Below are 15,354 nucleotides of genomic sequence, written 5' to 3'. Positions count from 1 at the left end.
CTGTTTTTGTGTCTTTCACACAAACATTGTGAAACATCAGAAACACTAAACAGCCGTACAAAACTGAATCTAAAATTATTTAATACTATCTCACAGGTAAATCTTTAGTCCTCATATGTCTGTATTTTCTGCAGACGAGCCTTCCAGGAGTACTACCAAGAGCATCTGGAATACGCCTGCCCCACTGAGGACATCTACCTGGAGTGAGAAATGTTGCCATGACAACTTTCTTCCTCCACAGCTTGTGTATGTTCATCAATTTTGCCACCAGAGGGCATTGTCAGTGGGGATTTTCTTTTTTCGCTCCATTGTAAAATACTCTTCTGTCCCTCTAAACCTGGGATCTTCATTTCTACAGTATGCTAGACATCTGACTGATTTCATTCATCCCTTTCTCTTTGTTTATTTCCATGATCTCAATGGATTGATTGCCTGTTTAGTTAATCTTTTTCTATGATATAAAAATTAAGATGCTGAGCACCTGTTTATTTCAAGATTCTTCTTTTGAGATGAAAACAATGTACCTACTACTGCTGTATCACTTTTCAATGCATGGCTAGTAGGATTACTGCACACAGACACACCAAGAAATACACATATCCAAGTGAATGGCAAGCAGCTCAACAATCAGTAAAGGAATGGTGTCGAATCAAGACGTCGGCGTTTGAGTTAACTGTATATATGTTTTTGTTCAATACTGAAAAACAGGTCATTTAATTTATACTTATAGTGACATTGGAGCAAAGTAGAGAGAGACAGAGTACAGCGAGCGGTCCTTGGTCCAAGCTTACCCCTGTGTTGTGTACAAATCGTAGTGTGTTGTAAATACATGTATAGAGAGTAGACATTCAGGCGCCTCATTCAGACTAATTAAGAAATGCTCACAGTTGAGACTGAAGGTGGGAAACTTTGTTCTTGCTTTTGATGTATCGCTCTGACAGGATTAACTGCAGTTTTCAGAGCGGTTCGATGAGTTGACTTCAGATGAACTTTGAATGTCATTTGCTCTGCAGATATATTCATTTTGGATTTAGGGACAGTAACTCTCAGCAAATCTGAATGACAGAGCAAATTTACTTCTCTCCTGTTCTCAAAGTTGCACTGCTCTTAGAGCTTCAATAGCAAGTCATCCAGCTGGTACAGTTGCAAAATATTAGATCAGTGTGTGCTTTATATGGCTGATGCCACTTTTAGATGAAAGAAAGCTAAGGCCCTCTGAAAAGCCATATTTTCACATTTCTGACTGTTTAACTCTGCCTTTCAGTGCTTTCCTGGTCTCCATTTCAGTTTCAATGAGGGAAAAGGAATGACTAGATCGATTGATAGGGGAGTGTCCTGCTGATACGTGGTATTCCAGTGGAGTCAAACCTTTAAAATGTCAGATTTACACTTTTGTTAATGGTTGGACATTTATCTAATGTTTAAGCATGGTGAACAAGGAGAGTGATGCGTTTCCACGTTTAATTATACCTTCATTCACCTGTCACACAATAGGTGAATGAAGGAGGTTGGAGCGTCAAACCATGGCTTGCAGTCAAGCACCTTATATGGAGGTGGGAGTAGCTGAAGCCCACCTCCCCAATCACCCCCATTGTTCTCTCTGACACTGTTTAGCATCTTTTTATGCTGCTTTCAGTCAGTCCAGCAGAAAAAACACATCCTATTTGCAGGATTTCAGTGTTAAAGATTCACTGAAAGTTGACATGGCAGGAGAGAGGGTATTATCTACATATGTATTGCTGTCAGTTAGATCGTGTATATACAATAGCAAATCTATGATAGTGCTGTGTCCTTTATGTTGAGTATGTTATGAAAATGAATATGTACATGAATTAAAAAGAAGTTTAAAAAAGATCACGAGCAGATGAAAACCCCTGAACGAAAAACACACAAATATCTGTGATCTGCAATAATTTTATTTCAGTGTCTTTTCATGTTTTAACACACGGTGTAATCTCAGTCTGTCACACAGCTGGCATTCAGGTTCCTGAAGACTCCATAACTCTCTACAAACAGGCTTCAGCAGCAGCACGTTTAGGGCACATTTGTGAAATGTGACATCACTAGTGTGTGACACACAACCAAACTACTGACCAATCTGCTGTTAGAGCTGAATAGTGACTCAGTCAGCTGCCACTGGAAAACTATTATTGTGTCTTGCCGATTATAGTAATCGCATTTGAGCTCCAACAGTGTGACCCATCTCTGATCTGTATCTACTTGCCTCTGATTCTGTTTTTCTATCTTGTTACAGCCTAGTTAAAATACTTCTTTTCACACAGCTACACAAGAGCAACCACTGAAGATCTAGTCCAATATAGCCGCTCAGAAGTACTTCAACAGTTAAATCAACTTTTGACTTTATTACTTTAACAGGATTCTTCACTGTATACCTAGAGCAAAAGAGTATGTGACAGAACAAACATATCTTATCTTGTATCTTTAAAAACAAGGACTTGTAAAGTTCAAGGGAAAACAAAGAAAAAAAAATCATTCGCCTTGTCATGGGTTTGGTCTTATGAATAAAATATATGCTTGATGTCTGAACCTTTATTGTTGTCCTCATTGTTTGGTTAAATCCTAATTGTGTGAGTGAAAAGGGCTTACAAAGAATTCCCGAAGTGGAAATAAATTTTAAAAAAAATCAAAGAATAAAATACTCAAAGCATAGAAGAAAGAAAATACAGTACACTGTTAAACATTATTTCTGAATTGAGACAGTATTAAATCTTGGAAGATCATCTCCTCACTAAGGAAGCACATTGCCTTTACACTGCTTCTTAATTTCTAGCAATTAAAACTCCACTCTCTACAAGAGAGCAGCACTGCAGTTCAACTTTCCCTTTCTTTATTGTCATTAGGAGCTGCAGCAATGTTTCTCATCAACACTGACAGCAGCTAGGTTTGGGGCTACACTCAGGGTTGCAGCAAGGCTCGAGGCTGGGGTCTTTTCCTTTTGCCATTTGGCTCTCTCCAAACACCATGGAGGATTCAAATTGCTCCTTAACTGTCTTGACCTGTTGCAGCACAGATTGGATGTCAGGTGTATCTACTGATAGAGGATAGAGCTCACATGGGTCAGCCTCCAGATCAAATATCAGAGGAGGGTCGTGAGTCTTGCGCAATGCTGAGCAGTCTTTGTCTGGTGTAGTACTGCTATGGAAAGCACCTGATGTACAAAAGTGAACAAGCAGGAGTCAAGACCAGCTAAAGTTTGACAGTGTGAGCATGTAATAATTAATAAGTACCTTGTGTATAGAAGTGGGCCTTGTACTTCCCCAGCCTTACAGCAAACAGGCCATAGTCTTCACTGGGATTTACAGGATAGAACATCACGGTCTCCCTTTTACTCTGTAAAACACAGAGAAAATACACACATGAGCTTGGTTTTTTCATTATTTGAGTGTTTGCACAACTTTAAATACAATGCTCCTACCTTTCCTTGTTTAACGAGGATATCCGTCATATCGACCCCATCCAGCATCACCTGTGGTAGTTCAGCTCCTGCCAGGCGCGCCAATGTGGGGAGGATATCTAGAGTGCTGGCCATCTCATGAGTAACACCTTCAAACAATTTGTTCAAAAAAAGAATCACTAAAGGCTACATTTTTGTTTTCATTATAGTATACTTTGATGCTGGAAAAAGAGAGAGGCAATGCTCATGGAATAAACAAACAAACAACACCTTCAGAACTACAGTCATACATTAGATTACACAGGGTGCTGCAAACAGTCTTCAGAGGTTCTGATCGCAGAAAGGCTTTGACATATGCTCAATTAGTACTAAGGTGCCAAACGTATTTCTCACACCACTGCACCACAACCAACAGCCTGAAATGCTGTATTGGCTGTAAATGGTATTTATAGCAATTTCTGATCTTACCATCTGAATGGTGATCAAGTTGTCTGGCACCAAAAACCATGCAGGTAAAACTAAATATAACCAAACTGTGTGGCAAGATCAAGGATGGGTCAGGATTTTTAGTGTTTGAAGGATAATGTAGTCTAGACTTTTTGCAGACCACTAAAATGTCCTGACCTGGTTTGATGATTCCCGGCCAGTAGGCGATGGCAGGTTCTCTCATGCCTCCCTCATATGTGGTACTTTTGCCACATTTCAGAGGACCAGCAATGCCTCCACGGGACCTGCGCATCAGTTCAGGCCTACATGCAGAGAAAGAAAACAGATACCATTTAATAAAACATGATAAATGCAATATTATCACAAGAGTGCAAAGACTGTTAGAAACTTGACTACTGAACAGAGGAAAAATATTTTTTCTGGAGGGTGGTTAAATGTCAGCATGAGGAATTAAACTCCAAAACTCTAGTGCATTTCTCTTCATTGTTGTCTTTAAGTTACTGAATGAAATATGTCTCAGTCATACACGTCATAGTAGTCTTAAGAGTTTAAAAAAGATTGGAATTAGTGTTCTTTGATCTTTAAAGATTTAAACATAAAGAAGTCCAGTCACCTTTTTAAGCTCATTAAATGAGATACCAAAATGGAATAACAATAAATACAGTTCATAGATTAGCAACAAATATGATAATAAACTGAAAACCAACCCATTGTCTGATGTAAAGAAGACCAATGTATTGTTGATCACTCCTGTCCTCTCCAGAGTTTCCACCAGGTGGCCTACACTGTTGTCAAACTCCAGCAGGGAATCCCCGTACGGACCCCTTAAAGATCGGCCAGCTGCCCCTATACCTGCATACTGCGGGTAGTGGGTGTGCTGAAGCAAGAAAACAAGTGGTTATTATTGTTGTTAGGATTGATACTAAAATATTGATTCTTCCGATACCAGATATTTATGTTCTAGAATCAATTCCCCTATTAGAATATTGGTATTTCAGTAATTTGGGGTAAAAAAAAATTCGTTTATGATGGAATCCTTTCCAGACACTAGAATCAAAAATAGTCATTGTAGGCTTTAAGAAATAAAAAAACAACTCAAAATATTTGATATTTATATTGTTTATTTCAAAACATAGATAATGACATATATATAAAAAAATGTTTTTAAACTTTATTATTATTTTAGATCAGTCACATTTGTTTTTAATTGTTTACTGAATGTTTTAAAATGCAGGAGTTGACTTTTCAGGTTTGTTTCTTGTGTGATAATTCTTCATAATTACAATATGAAGAAGTCTGATTTCTGGTACTCATTATGAACATATAGTTTGAAAATACAGAACTTTCGGTTTTCCAAACACATTAAGTTTTTGTTCAAAGCTTAGGTATTGGATGAGTATCACTGATACCAGCTCTGATTTTACTTGATATGGGATAAGAAAGGAAATCAGTGGTATTGCACATCACATTGATTATTGAGGGACCAGAATCTATCCCCAGAGGACTAGAAAATTTTGAATTATCCCGATATTTACCATTTTGAAAACACATTTTTAGGCATTCAAAGAGCTGACGAACCAAAGCTTTGATTGCATTCAATAGAAGGTTGATTTTGCACACTTTAATTCATGCATTTTCTTCAGATTGCTCTTGTTGCTCACATGTGATGGATAGTAGAGGAAGAATGGTTGTTTTTTCTCAACCGATGTGGTTATGAAGTTTGCTGCAAAGTCACTGTAACTCCTCTCCAGATCCAGGAAGTTGACTGGTTGTTGCTTGATGACCTCATTCTCCATTAGTGGGACGACTACGTTGCTAATATCACACAATCCATAGCACTTTATATCTGGAGGGAAACAAGTCAGATTCTTACAGGGGCCCTGGGGAAGAAAAGACAAGATAGAAAAAATAACAGACAGCAGTACAGAGTGAAGAATAGTAAAGTGAATATAGCAAAGAAAAGAAATTTCATGAAGCAATTTTAAGTAGCACAGACTGGAAACACACTGACCATGTCATGGGAGTATGGGATCCCCAGGAAATGGTCAAAGCCCTGCTTGGTTGGAAGAAACATGCCATTATGCCCAACACCTAGATGCCACTTTCCTATGATCGCTGTGGCGTAGCCCAGGGGCTTTAACACTTCAGCGATGGTGGTCTCATTGAGAGGAAGACCACCTATAGATCCTGGGTAAAACACGCCTGGGTAGATTCCTGACCGGGTCTGATAGCGACCTGTCAACAATGATGCCCTTGGAAAAAAAACAACAAACAAGGCAGTTAATTAACAGTGGAAAAGATAGTGGGGTAATTTTGAATACTCTTACTTCACTTAGGAAAACGGCCTAAAGAAACTCACTGCATCAATTCATCCAACAATGGAAGATGAAAAACTACAGGACATGTAGGGAAGATTTCATCACTTTGGTTGCATGTCAAAGTAAAAGTTTCGAGGCAGCAACAAAAATTTCATGTACTTAATGAAATTTGAAAATAATTACTCTATATTCAAATATTAATTCCGTCATCTAAGCTTTTCTTCCATCGAAGAATCACAGCAATCTTTTCTTCTTTCCCTTCAGCGGTCACCACAGCAGATCGCTTTCCTCCATCTCACCTACCACCCCCCGTCTTTAAATCTGAGCTGAAAAATCATTTTACATTCTCTCTATGCTGGTCACTCCCAATGAAAGTCTTGTTCAACGCTGCCACCTTTAGCACCACCTAATATCTTTTTGTTAGTGTCATTGATCTCAAACCACACCTCATAGGAGATAATGTGTGGTTTGTGCTATCACAAATATCACAAATAAACCCTGATACTAATCTCCACCTACTCCACCCAGCCTGCTCTTTCTTCTTCACCACTTTTGTGCAAAGTCTGTTGCTTTGTACGGTTAACCACAGGTATTTAAACTGATCCATGTTCATTACCTCAGATCTATCAATTCAAGCTGCAGCGAATCATTGAGAAAACCTAATTAAAAAATCATTTTTGTTTAAATGCTTCATTTTTTAAATGTATTTTATGTGAGCTTTATTTATACAGGTAGACTCAGTGTCTTATGTAGAAAAGAGACGTGTTTCGGACAAACATATTAAAACTATAACAATAAAATAAACAATAAAAAAGCACAAATGGCTAATGTTTATGCAGTCATATCAAAAAACAGGTTCTCAGCAATGATTTCACAAAGTAATTTCTATGTCTTTTAAAGTCTGCAAGTGAAATCAATTGAGAGAGCTTCTGTAATGTTTTCCATGACGACAGAGCAGAAAAGGAGAATACCTTCTTTCTGAGCTCTGTATGAACTGATGCATGGTGAATGTAATAAAGTCCAGACCACAGGCTGTGACTAAACTATTTATGTGACATGTAATCTAATAAATAACAGGGAAGCAAACCACAAACTTATAGATAAGATGATGCCAATGAACCATCCTGGGTAAGGCCAATAAGGACCAGTAAACCAAAGAATATAAAGTACAATGGTGTGTTAAAGGTTTACAGCCAATTATAAATCTTAATGCCCCGTGATAAATCAGAGTACACAGATGGGCAGAATGTGGAGAGACATGTAAATTGTATCATCATAATCTAGGAGAGGTAAAAAAAAAAGGCGATATCAACAAGAGAAACAGATAATATTGTATTGTGATTGATAATAATCTAAGTATTTGTATGAGGCCACAGTTTCAATAGAAATGCCTTTAGCAGATACAAGAGAGGGAAGTACTGCAAGCATGCTTTTTGTATTTGAGAAAAATACAACCTTGTTTTTTACTGCATTTAAAACCAAAGCTGACACTATGAATGTATAAAATCAAAAGATAGCTGTAATTTTTCAAAAACCACATCGACAGTATGAGCACAACAGTAAATAATTGTATCAGCTGCGTAAAAATGGACAGATGCATTTCGATTTTGTCCCAAGTCATTAACAAATATTGACTCAATGCGCAAAGTCAATATGTGGCTTAAAGGAAAGATTTTTATCAATCACAAAACCCAAGTATTTGTATGTACTGCAAGCATGCTCTTTCTGCAGGCACTTTTGTGTTTCAGCATTTACAACCAGTCTGAGCTGACTCTGTGACTGTATTCAACCAAAAGGTAACTGTCATTTTCGAAAACCACGTTGACAATATGAGCACAACAGCAAAATAATTGTATCATCTGCGTAAAAATGGACAGACGCATTTAGATTTTGTCCCAAGTCATTAACATAAAAAGTAAATAACCCTGCCGCACACCGTTGATGACATTTAAAAAACTGGAAGAGAGACCATTGAGCTGCACATACTGCCTACGGTGGGAAAGGTAATTTGAAATCCAGCCAACTGCTTGGTCTGAAAGTCATATTTCTAATGGCCCCTGAGATAAAATGCCATGGTCAACAGTGTCAAAGGCTTTTGATAGATCAATAAAAAGGGCAGAGTGTCGGAGCTCTTCAAAGCCTTGCATACCTCTTCTATCACAACTCTTAACACATTTACTACTAAATACAGACCTGCAATAGAAATATATCTAAGAGCATGCCTGTGGATGACAAGCATTACATTAAGCCCATGTAGGCCCTGGTTTTTCTATAAAAAGATTGATTACAAGATTGATTTTGTATACACACATGTTGAGGAGCAAAGAGGTGGAGTCACTGCCAAGAGGTGACCTCAAGTGTAGTGGGTAATTTTTTTTTCCAGGGTCCAAAACAGCAGTGCTTGTTACTGTAACCACCATTAAACATTTATAGTGAAAAAACTGGCAGGAGTCCTACATCAAACCACCTTATCATCAATCAAATCTAAGTAAATCTGTAGAAGTTACAATAATATATGCAGATGAAATGTTAACTTAGTCTTAGTCTACAATGTTTAAATTACAGGCTGTCAGCAGCTGTCCTATCTTATATGGCAGCAATAGCTGCAACAAGCATTGGGTGGGGGTACATGGAGTGTACGAGACCATACTTATTTGAAGGTTTAAGTAACATTATTTTGGATTTTTAGATGATAGAAAATATAAATATAATATGAATTAAGTTATATTAATACTTACAAATATAGAAATTAAAAGGTTTCTTTGTCTCATCCTGCAGCACAATACAATTATACATGGGCGACTAAAACTCTGAGCCACAAACCTGGGGCTGTTAGACTGAACACTGGAATATTATTGATATTGATTATTAATACATTATTAATACACTATTTTTTTCTGCAGCGGGAAACATTGCATCAAAGCACAGGACTACAGCATTATTTGTAGTTGAATGAAGTTGCCAGGTGAAACTATAAACTCTGATGTTCTCTTCCTAGTGTCCAATCATTCTCTCCCCAATGCCACCGTTATCTCACCCGTCATAAACATTTCCTGTTTTTGACACGTCTCAGTATTTTTTAGCCCCCTTTCTCAGTTTCTCCCAAGTCTTCCCACTTTTCTGTTGATTTTTTCTTAATTAAATTTTAAAAAATGTATTTTCATTTTTTTAATTTATTAATTTACTGGAAAAAGTTTTTGATCTTCCATTTCTCAAACCAAGAATACTCAGTTTTAGAAGAAAGTTACTCCTCTCCCATTTTAATAATACTTTATATTACTATAGGACCTCAATAGCTATGTCAGAATCAGAAGACTTTTTTTTTATCCCCAAGGGGCAATTAACATACAACAGAGCAGCATGAAGTTGAAGATAAGGACAATAAGAACAGGCAATAAGAGTGAGATGAAGTTAAGGACAAATTGGAAGAGAGCAATGGTGGCTGGAACTGCTAGAATAAACTGTTAGAAATGACTGGTTGGCCTATAACCTTTGAAACACATGTTAAACATATGTCTTGTCACCGATGTCAACGATATTAAGCGATTTTAAGCCAGGAGGAACATTTGTGTCATGAGATTCAGAATCAGTTTTTTTGCAAAGAGGCATTTATATATGTTTTAATTATGAATGTAAAATGCTCATTGGCATTAAAAAATCTCTTTTTCAAGAATGTAGACCAAGAGGACAGCAGAAACCGCGATAAATATAACATAACAGTTCTACAAAGATATTAAGTGGATTAATGCAGAACTATTTAATGCACAATATATACAATAACGCAGTCTACCATTAAAATGACTTATTTATTAATGAGCCCATTAATAATTTGTCAGTTACAACTTTATAGAATAATTTAGGATCAAATCGACTTGAAAAACAAAACAAAACAAAAAACAATAAATAAATGAATAACAGAACCTTTTGAACATACTTCACGGCCACTTTCATTACTTTAAAGTTTAAAAAAACTGTTGAGCTAAGTCTCGGATTGATTTCTGTTTTATTCACAAACGCCAACAGTCAGTACTGATTACACCGGTACCTGGACGGGGTGCACACGGGGCAGGTGCTGTAAAAATCTGTGAATCGGAGCCCTTCAGCTGCCAGGCGGTCCAGGTTGGGAGTGCGTGAACTAGGATGTCCATAACAGCCCAAGTCCCCGAAACCTAAATCGTCAGCGAAGATTAGGACGAAATTCGGCGGTGAAGCAGAGCAGGTGCACAAAAGAATAATGCCGAAAAAGGTGAAGCTGCCGGATACCATCCTGCTCTGGCTTTAAGTCTGACTGATAGTAAGGAAGCGTCAGATACCTAAAAATAGTGATGTGCGGATCGATACTGGAATATTGATTCTTCCGATAGCAAATATTTGTGATCTAGACTCAGTTCTTATTTCAAAATATCGATATTTAGGAAATTTGTGGTAAATTTGTAATTTGTGATTAATAGGAACACAGTGGAAAGTAACTATATTATTGGGACTGTCTAAATGATTGGCAGGAACTACTTCTTCTTCCGCCTGTCATAGTGATGTGCGAAATACGGCTGTATAAATGCATCACGGCTCTTCACTCAGTTGATAACCACGAGAGGAGTCGCGTGTGGGCCTGTTGCAGCTCTACAAACAACCAAGACGCGGTATTTGAAACATTTTGCAAGGCCACAAATTGTACAACTGTATAGTGACAATAAAGGCATTCTATTCTATTCTAAAGTAAATTATAATATCAGAAAATGATGATGAGGCAAACTGAGGGAGGAGGAGAGGGACAGGAGCTGCTAGTCCTTTTGCACCATCCAGCTATAGAGAGAGAAAATGTGAAGCTGCTGGTGACATGTAGCCCTCTTGCTGAATTTTTTTAAAGTATAGAGGTGGGTAGATTGATCCAAATATCGATAGTATTGATACCAACACTTGTATCAGTATCAGATCTATACTAACGCTTTTCGATACTTTGTTTCTATCCTCAAAGTCCAGTATGTATCCCCCTGTCCATCCAAATGAATGTGGCAGCTGATTTTCTGATGATGATAGAGAGTACCAGGAGCTATTTTTTTTTATGTATTTTCACATACATGCTTCTGTGAGGTGGACAGGAAAACATAAGTGCGACTCTACCTGCATGTAATCAAGCTGGCATCATGTGAAAAGAAGAAACACATGGCATGGGAGCATTTAATATGTGCTGTACGTTCTGCATACAGACAACTGTGCGTGTGAGTCTGTGTGTGAGGAGGAAGGTAATGTTTTTGATAGTGATGGAGGGAAGTCGGAATGGAGGTTAGAAAGCTAGTCCCAGTCACATAAAATTATTACATTTTACACAATGGAGTTTAGGAAAGTCTAGGGTTATGCAAGCATTGTTTGACCAAGTCATTATGAACTTCTCAGAAGTCCTCATACACAATGGTGTGCGTGATATGTCTATCAGTTAGCTTGCGTGCTGTCTTGCACCATTGTTGCCATCTTAGGGAACTAGATACTTTGCTTTATCATTCACTTTCACATCTCTGTACAGTGCTAACCTAAGGGAGAAACAAGCTGTTGGATGATGGAAAAACAAAGAAAACAACAGTCAGTGAGAGATTTTGAAAAAGTACCTTGCTGCAGCAGCTCTCTTCATCTAATCTTCTCCAACACAGAGCACTCTAACAATCTCTGCAGGGAACAACAACCCTGGAAGGAGGCAGCGATGCCCCTGCTTTTCCATCAAATGTGTTCATGTTATATTTAAGACAAAAAGAAAAATCTAGCCAAGCTGTCATGCTCAGCTCAGGTAAACAATGAGTCAGTCATTAGTCTGGTAGAGCTAATGGAGCACCTATAGCATCATTAAAAATCATTAGAAACAAATATTCAGTAATGACTGGTATATGTTTGCCATAACTAATAATAAATTTGAGGGTGTTTTCCAGACCCATCTAATTGTTCTCCATGAGTTACAGAGAGGAAGCAGGAGAGCCACTATGGATAAATGACAGTCTATGCACTACACAGGCTGCCTGCATTGTGTTTTAGTAAACTGCTCCGACCTTTTATTGCGAGTAAATGAAAAAAAGTATGTGACAGAACAACATATCTGATCTTGTATCTTTCAAAACAAAGACTTGTGAGTTTCAACGGAAACAAAAAAATCACTTGCCTTTTCATGGGTTTGAAAATACATCTTGAAAATATATGATTGATGTCTGAAACTTTATTGTTGTCTTCATTGTTTAGTTAACTCATGATGTTATGAGTGAAAAGGGCTTACCAAGAACTCCTTGAGTGGAAATTAGAAATCAAATAAAACAATACTCACAGCACAGAAGAAAGATGATACAGTACACTGTTAAACATTAGTTATAATTTTAACAGTATCTAATTTGAGAAAATCATCTCCTCACTAAGGGAGCACATTTACTTTACATTCATTTTCCATTTCCAGTAATTAAAACTCTCCACAGGAGAGCAGCACTTTAGTCCAACTTTCCCTTCAGTCCTCAAGCTGTAACAGTTTTTCTCATCAACACTGACAGCAGCTAGGTTTGGGGCTACACTCAGGGTTGCAGCAAGGCTCGAGGTTGGGGTCTGTTCCTTTTGCCACTTGGCTCTCTCCAAACACCATGGAGGATTCAAATTGCTCCTTAACTGTCTTGACCTGTTGCAGCACAGATTGGATGTCAGGTGTATCTACTGGCAGAGCATAATGCTCACATGGGTCAGCCTCCAGATCAAATATCAGAGGAGGGTCATGAGCCTTGAAGACTGCTGTTTCTGGGCAGTCTTTGTCTGGTGTAGTACTGCTGTGGAAAGCACCTGATGTACAAACATGAACAGGCAGGAATTAAGACCAACTAAAACTTGTGACAGTGTAAACTTGCAATATTCAAAATATGACACGTAGTACCTTGTGTATAGAAGTGAGCCTTGTATTTTCCCAGCCTTACAGCAAAGAGGCCATATTTTTCACTGGGATCTACAGGGTAGAAGATCATGGCTTCCCTTTTACTCTGTAAAACACAGAGAAAATACACACATGAGCTTGGTTTTTCCATTATTTGAGTGTTTGCACAACTTTAAATACAATGCTCCTACCTTTCCTTGTTTAACAAGGATATCCGTCATATCGACCCCATCCAGCATCACCTGTGGTAGTTCAGCCCCTGCCAGGCGCGCCAATGTGGGGAGGATATCTAGAGTGCTGGCCATCTCATGAGTAACACCTTCAATAGATTTGTTCATAAGAAAAAAAAAAAAAAAACAGCAATCACTAAAAGGCTACATGTACATAAATTATTTTTAATCAGTGTTGGGGAGTAACGGAATACATGTACCACCATTACGTATTTAAAATACTGTATTCCGTTACAGTTACCGTTTAAAAAGGTGGTCTTCAGAATACAGTTACTTTGTTGAAATAGAGATTACACTGCGGTCTTTTCCTGTTTCATATGTTAGGCTGTCCCCTCTCTATTTTTGGTAATTCGACGCCTGTGAAAACCCAAACAAAACACGCAATAAGAGGCTCAAATGCCTGTGTCTCAATCTCGTGGCCCCTGTCACCTCTACTTGCAGCCCGCATAATGACGTGATATAATATTTTTTAAAATTATTGTTCAAAAAAATAATTTAATGTGAAGGCAATAGGCAGAGTGTTACAGGCATAGCCCTAAAGACTCTAGCCTCATGGGCATTATAGCCCAGTTGTAAGTAAGCTATTAAGACTTGACTGTACACTGTGTTCGTGTTTTTCTCCTAAACAGTAAGTTCCACTGGAGCAGCCTTTCAATGCCTCTCTCTGTCTGACGCTGGCAAAGTTGACCCAAAAAACAAAGTAAAGCTAGTTTTTGGTTACGGGCCTGACACGGAACCAACATATTAGCCAGAGGTCCCTTTACTATGGTTCGGAGCCATGGAACTGTTTTATATACGCGCTGAATAGTTTTCTACACGAGATCGCTGCAAAAAGTGCAGCCTTACCTAATGTCCACCCTACTGTCACTCATTTTATATTAAGATTTAAAAATCTAGTTGGTATTGATGTGGCGAGTATCCTTCAGTAATAGTAATAATTCACACAGCAATAGTACATTCAAGTAGTTGTAAAAAGCTTGATAATATATTCAGTAACCAAAGTATTCAGAATACGTTACTCTCATTGAGTAATTTAACGGAATACGTTACAAAATACATTTTGCAGCATGTATTCTGTAAACTGTAGTGGAATGTCACCTTCCCAAGACTGTTTTTAATTAATGGTTATATACTTTGATACTGAAAAAAAGAGATGCAATCTTATTATTGAAATAGGGTTAGGTGAGCTGCAGAAAGGTGCCTAAGAAGTACGTCAAGCTGTCCATACCTGGGGTCTTGGAAACTGCCAAGCAAAGAGTCACAGCCTTGCCCAGCCACTTGAAGAGGTATACCAAAGAAATAGAAGGCAGGAGAATAAACCAGCTGTTCTCCACAGAACCATCCAAGGTGTACTCTCATTGGCAGGGGAATAATATGAGAACAGTTCCACCAAGGCTGGAGACAGACCAATACTGGAAGAGCATGTGGGAAAAGGACGCAACCCATAATCGAAATGCTCACTGGTTAGAGGATCCAAGAGCAGACCACAGCAACCTCCCTGAACAGGGACCAGTAACCATCACAGTGGCAAACATCCAAGATTGGGTCTCCAGTACGAACAGCTGGACAGCACCAGGCCATGACATAGTTCATGCCTATTGGCTGAAAAAGCTGACTGTACTACATGAGCATGTGGCAATACAAATGAACCAGCTACTAGTTAATGAGACATACCCAGAATGGCTAACTCATGGCTGGACAGTCCTGATCCCCAAGGACATCCAGAAGAAATGAGTCCCATCCAACTCCCAGCGAACAACCAATGACGAGACTGGCTATGGATACCAACTATGGAATGGAGCATCGTCAGCCACCTCCTCTACATGGATGATATCAAGCTGTATGCCAAGAGGGAATGAGATATCGATTCACTGATCAACACCACCAGGAACTATAGCAAGGACATCGGAATGTCGTCCAGATTGGGGAAGTGTGGTCGGATGGTAACAAAGGCTACGTTCACACTGCAGGTATTAATGCTCAATTCCGATTTTTTGATCAAATCCGATTTTTTTGTCTGCTTGTTCACACTACAAATAAAATGCGACAGCAAAC

The 15,354-nt window shown here is 38.4% G+C and overlaps 3 protein-coding genes across 4 annotated transcripts in view; 1 reads left to right on the top strand and 2 right to left on the bottom strand.

The window, feature by feature from the left end:
• The window catches only part of mapk8ip2 (mitogen-activated protein kinase 8 interacting protein 2), a 28,624-nt gene extending 26,077 nt beyond the window's left edge, over positions 1–2,547 (top strand). For both annotated transcript variants that reach the window (XM_005934126.3, XM_005934127.3), the window contains exon 14: positions 135–2,547. In XM_005934126.3, coding sequence (XP_005934188.1) covers positions 135–207 — 73 coding nt within the window. In that variant the 3' untranslated portion in view covers positions 208–2,547. The remainder of the gene's footprint in view (positions 1–134) is intronic.
• A 102-nt stretch (positions 2,548–2,649) lies between these two features.
• LOC102312751 (arylsulfatase A-like) lies at positions 2,650–12,106 on the bottom strand. The gene is made up of 8 exons (XM_005934128.3): positions 10,226–12,106; positions 5,874–6,114; positions 5,524–5,742; positions 4,570–4,739; positions 4,040–4,164; positions 3,437–3,564; positions 3,249–3,351; positions 2,650–3,169 (listed from the first exon to the last, which is right to left on the bottom strand). Exons 1-8 carry the CDS (start codon positions 10,444–10,446, stop codon positions 2,883–2,885), a joined length of 1,494 nt encoding a protein of 497 aa, XP_005934190.1. The 5' UTR covers positions 10,447–12,106; the 3' UTR covers positions 2,650–2,882.
• Positions 12,107–12,364: 258 nt separating this feature from the next.
• Positions 12,365–15,354, bottom strand: part of arsa (arylsulfatase A) — a 9,634-nt gene continuing 6,644 nt past the window's right edge. Inside the window, exons 6-8 of the mRNA XM_005934125.2 lie at positions 13,261–13,388; positions 13,073–13,175; positions 12,365–12,981 (exon numbers count right to left, since the gene is read on the bottom strand). Coding sequence (XP_005934187.1) covers positions 12,689–12,981; positions 13,073–13,175; positions 13,261–13,388 — 524 coding nt within the window. The 3' untranslated portion in view covers positions 12,365–12,688. The remainder of the gene's footprint in view (positions 12,982–13,072; positions 13,176–13,260; positions 13,389–15,354) is intronic.

The sequence above is a fragment of the Haplochromis burtoni genome, unplaced genomic scaffold (genome assembly GCF_018398535.1).
Source record: "Haplochromis burtoni strain Fernald_Lab_line unplaced genomic scaffold, NCSU_Asbu1 Contig_179, whole genome shotgun sequence".
Lineage (NCBI taxonomy): Eukaryota > Metazoa > Chordata > Actinopteri > Cichliformes > Cichlidae > Haplochromis > Haplochromis burtoni.
This window is presented reverse-complemented; position numbering and strand designations above follow the sequence as displayed.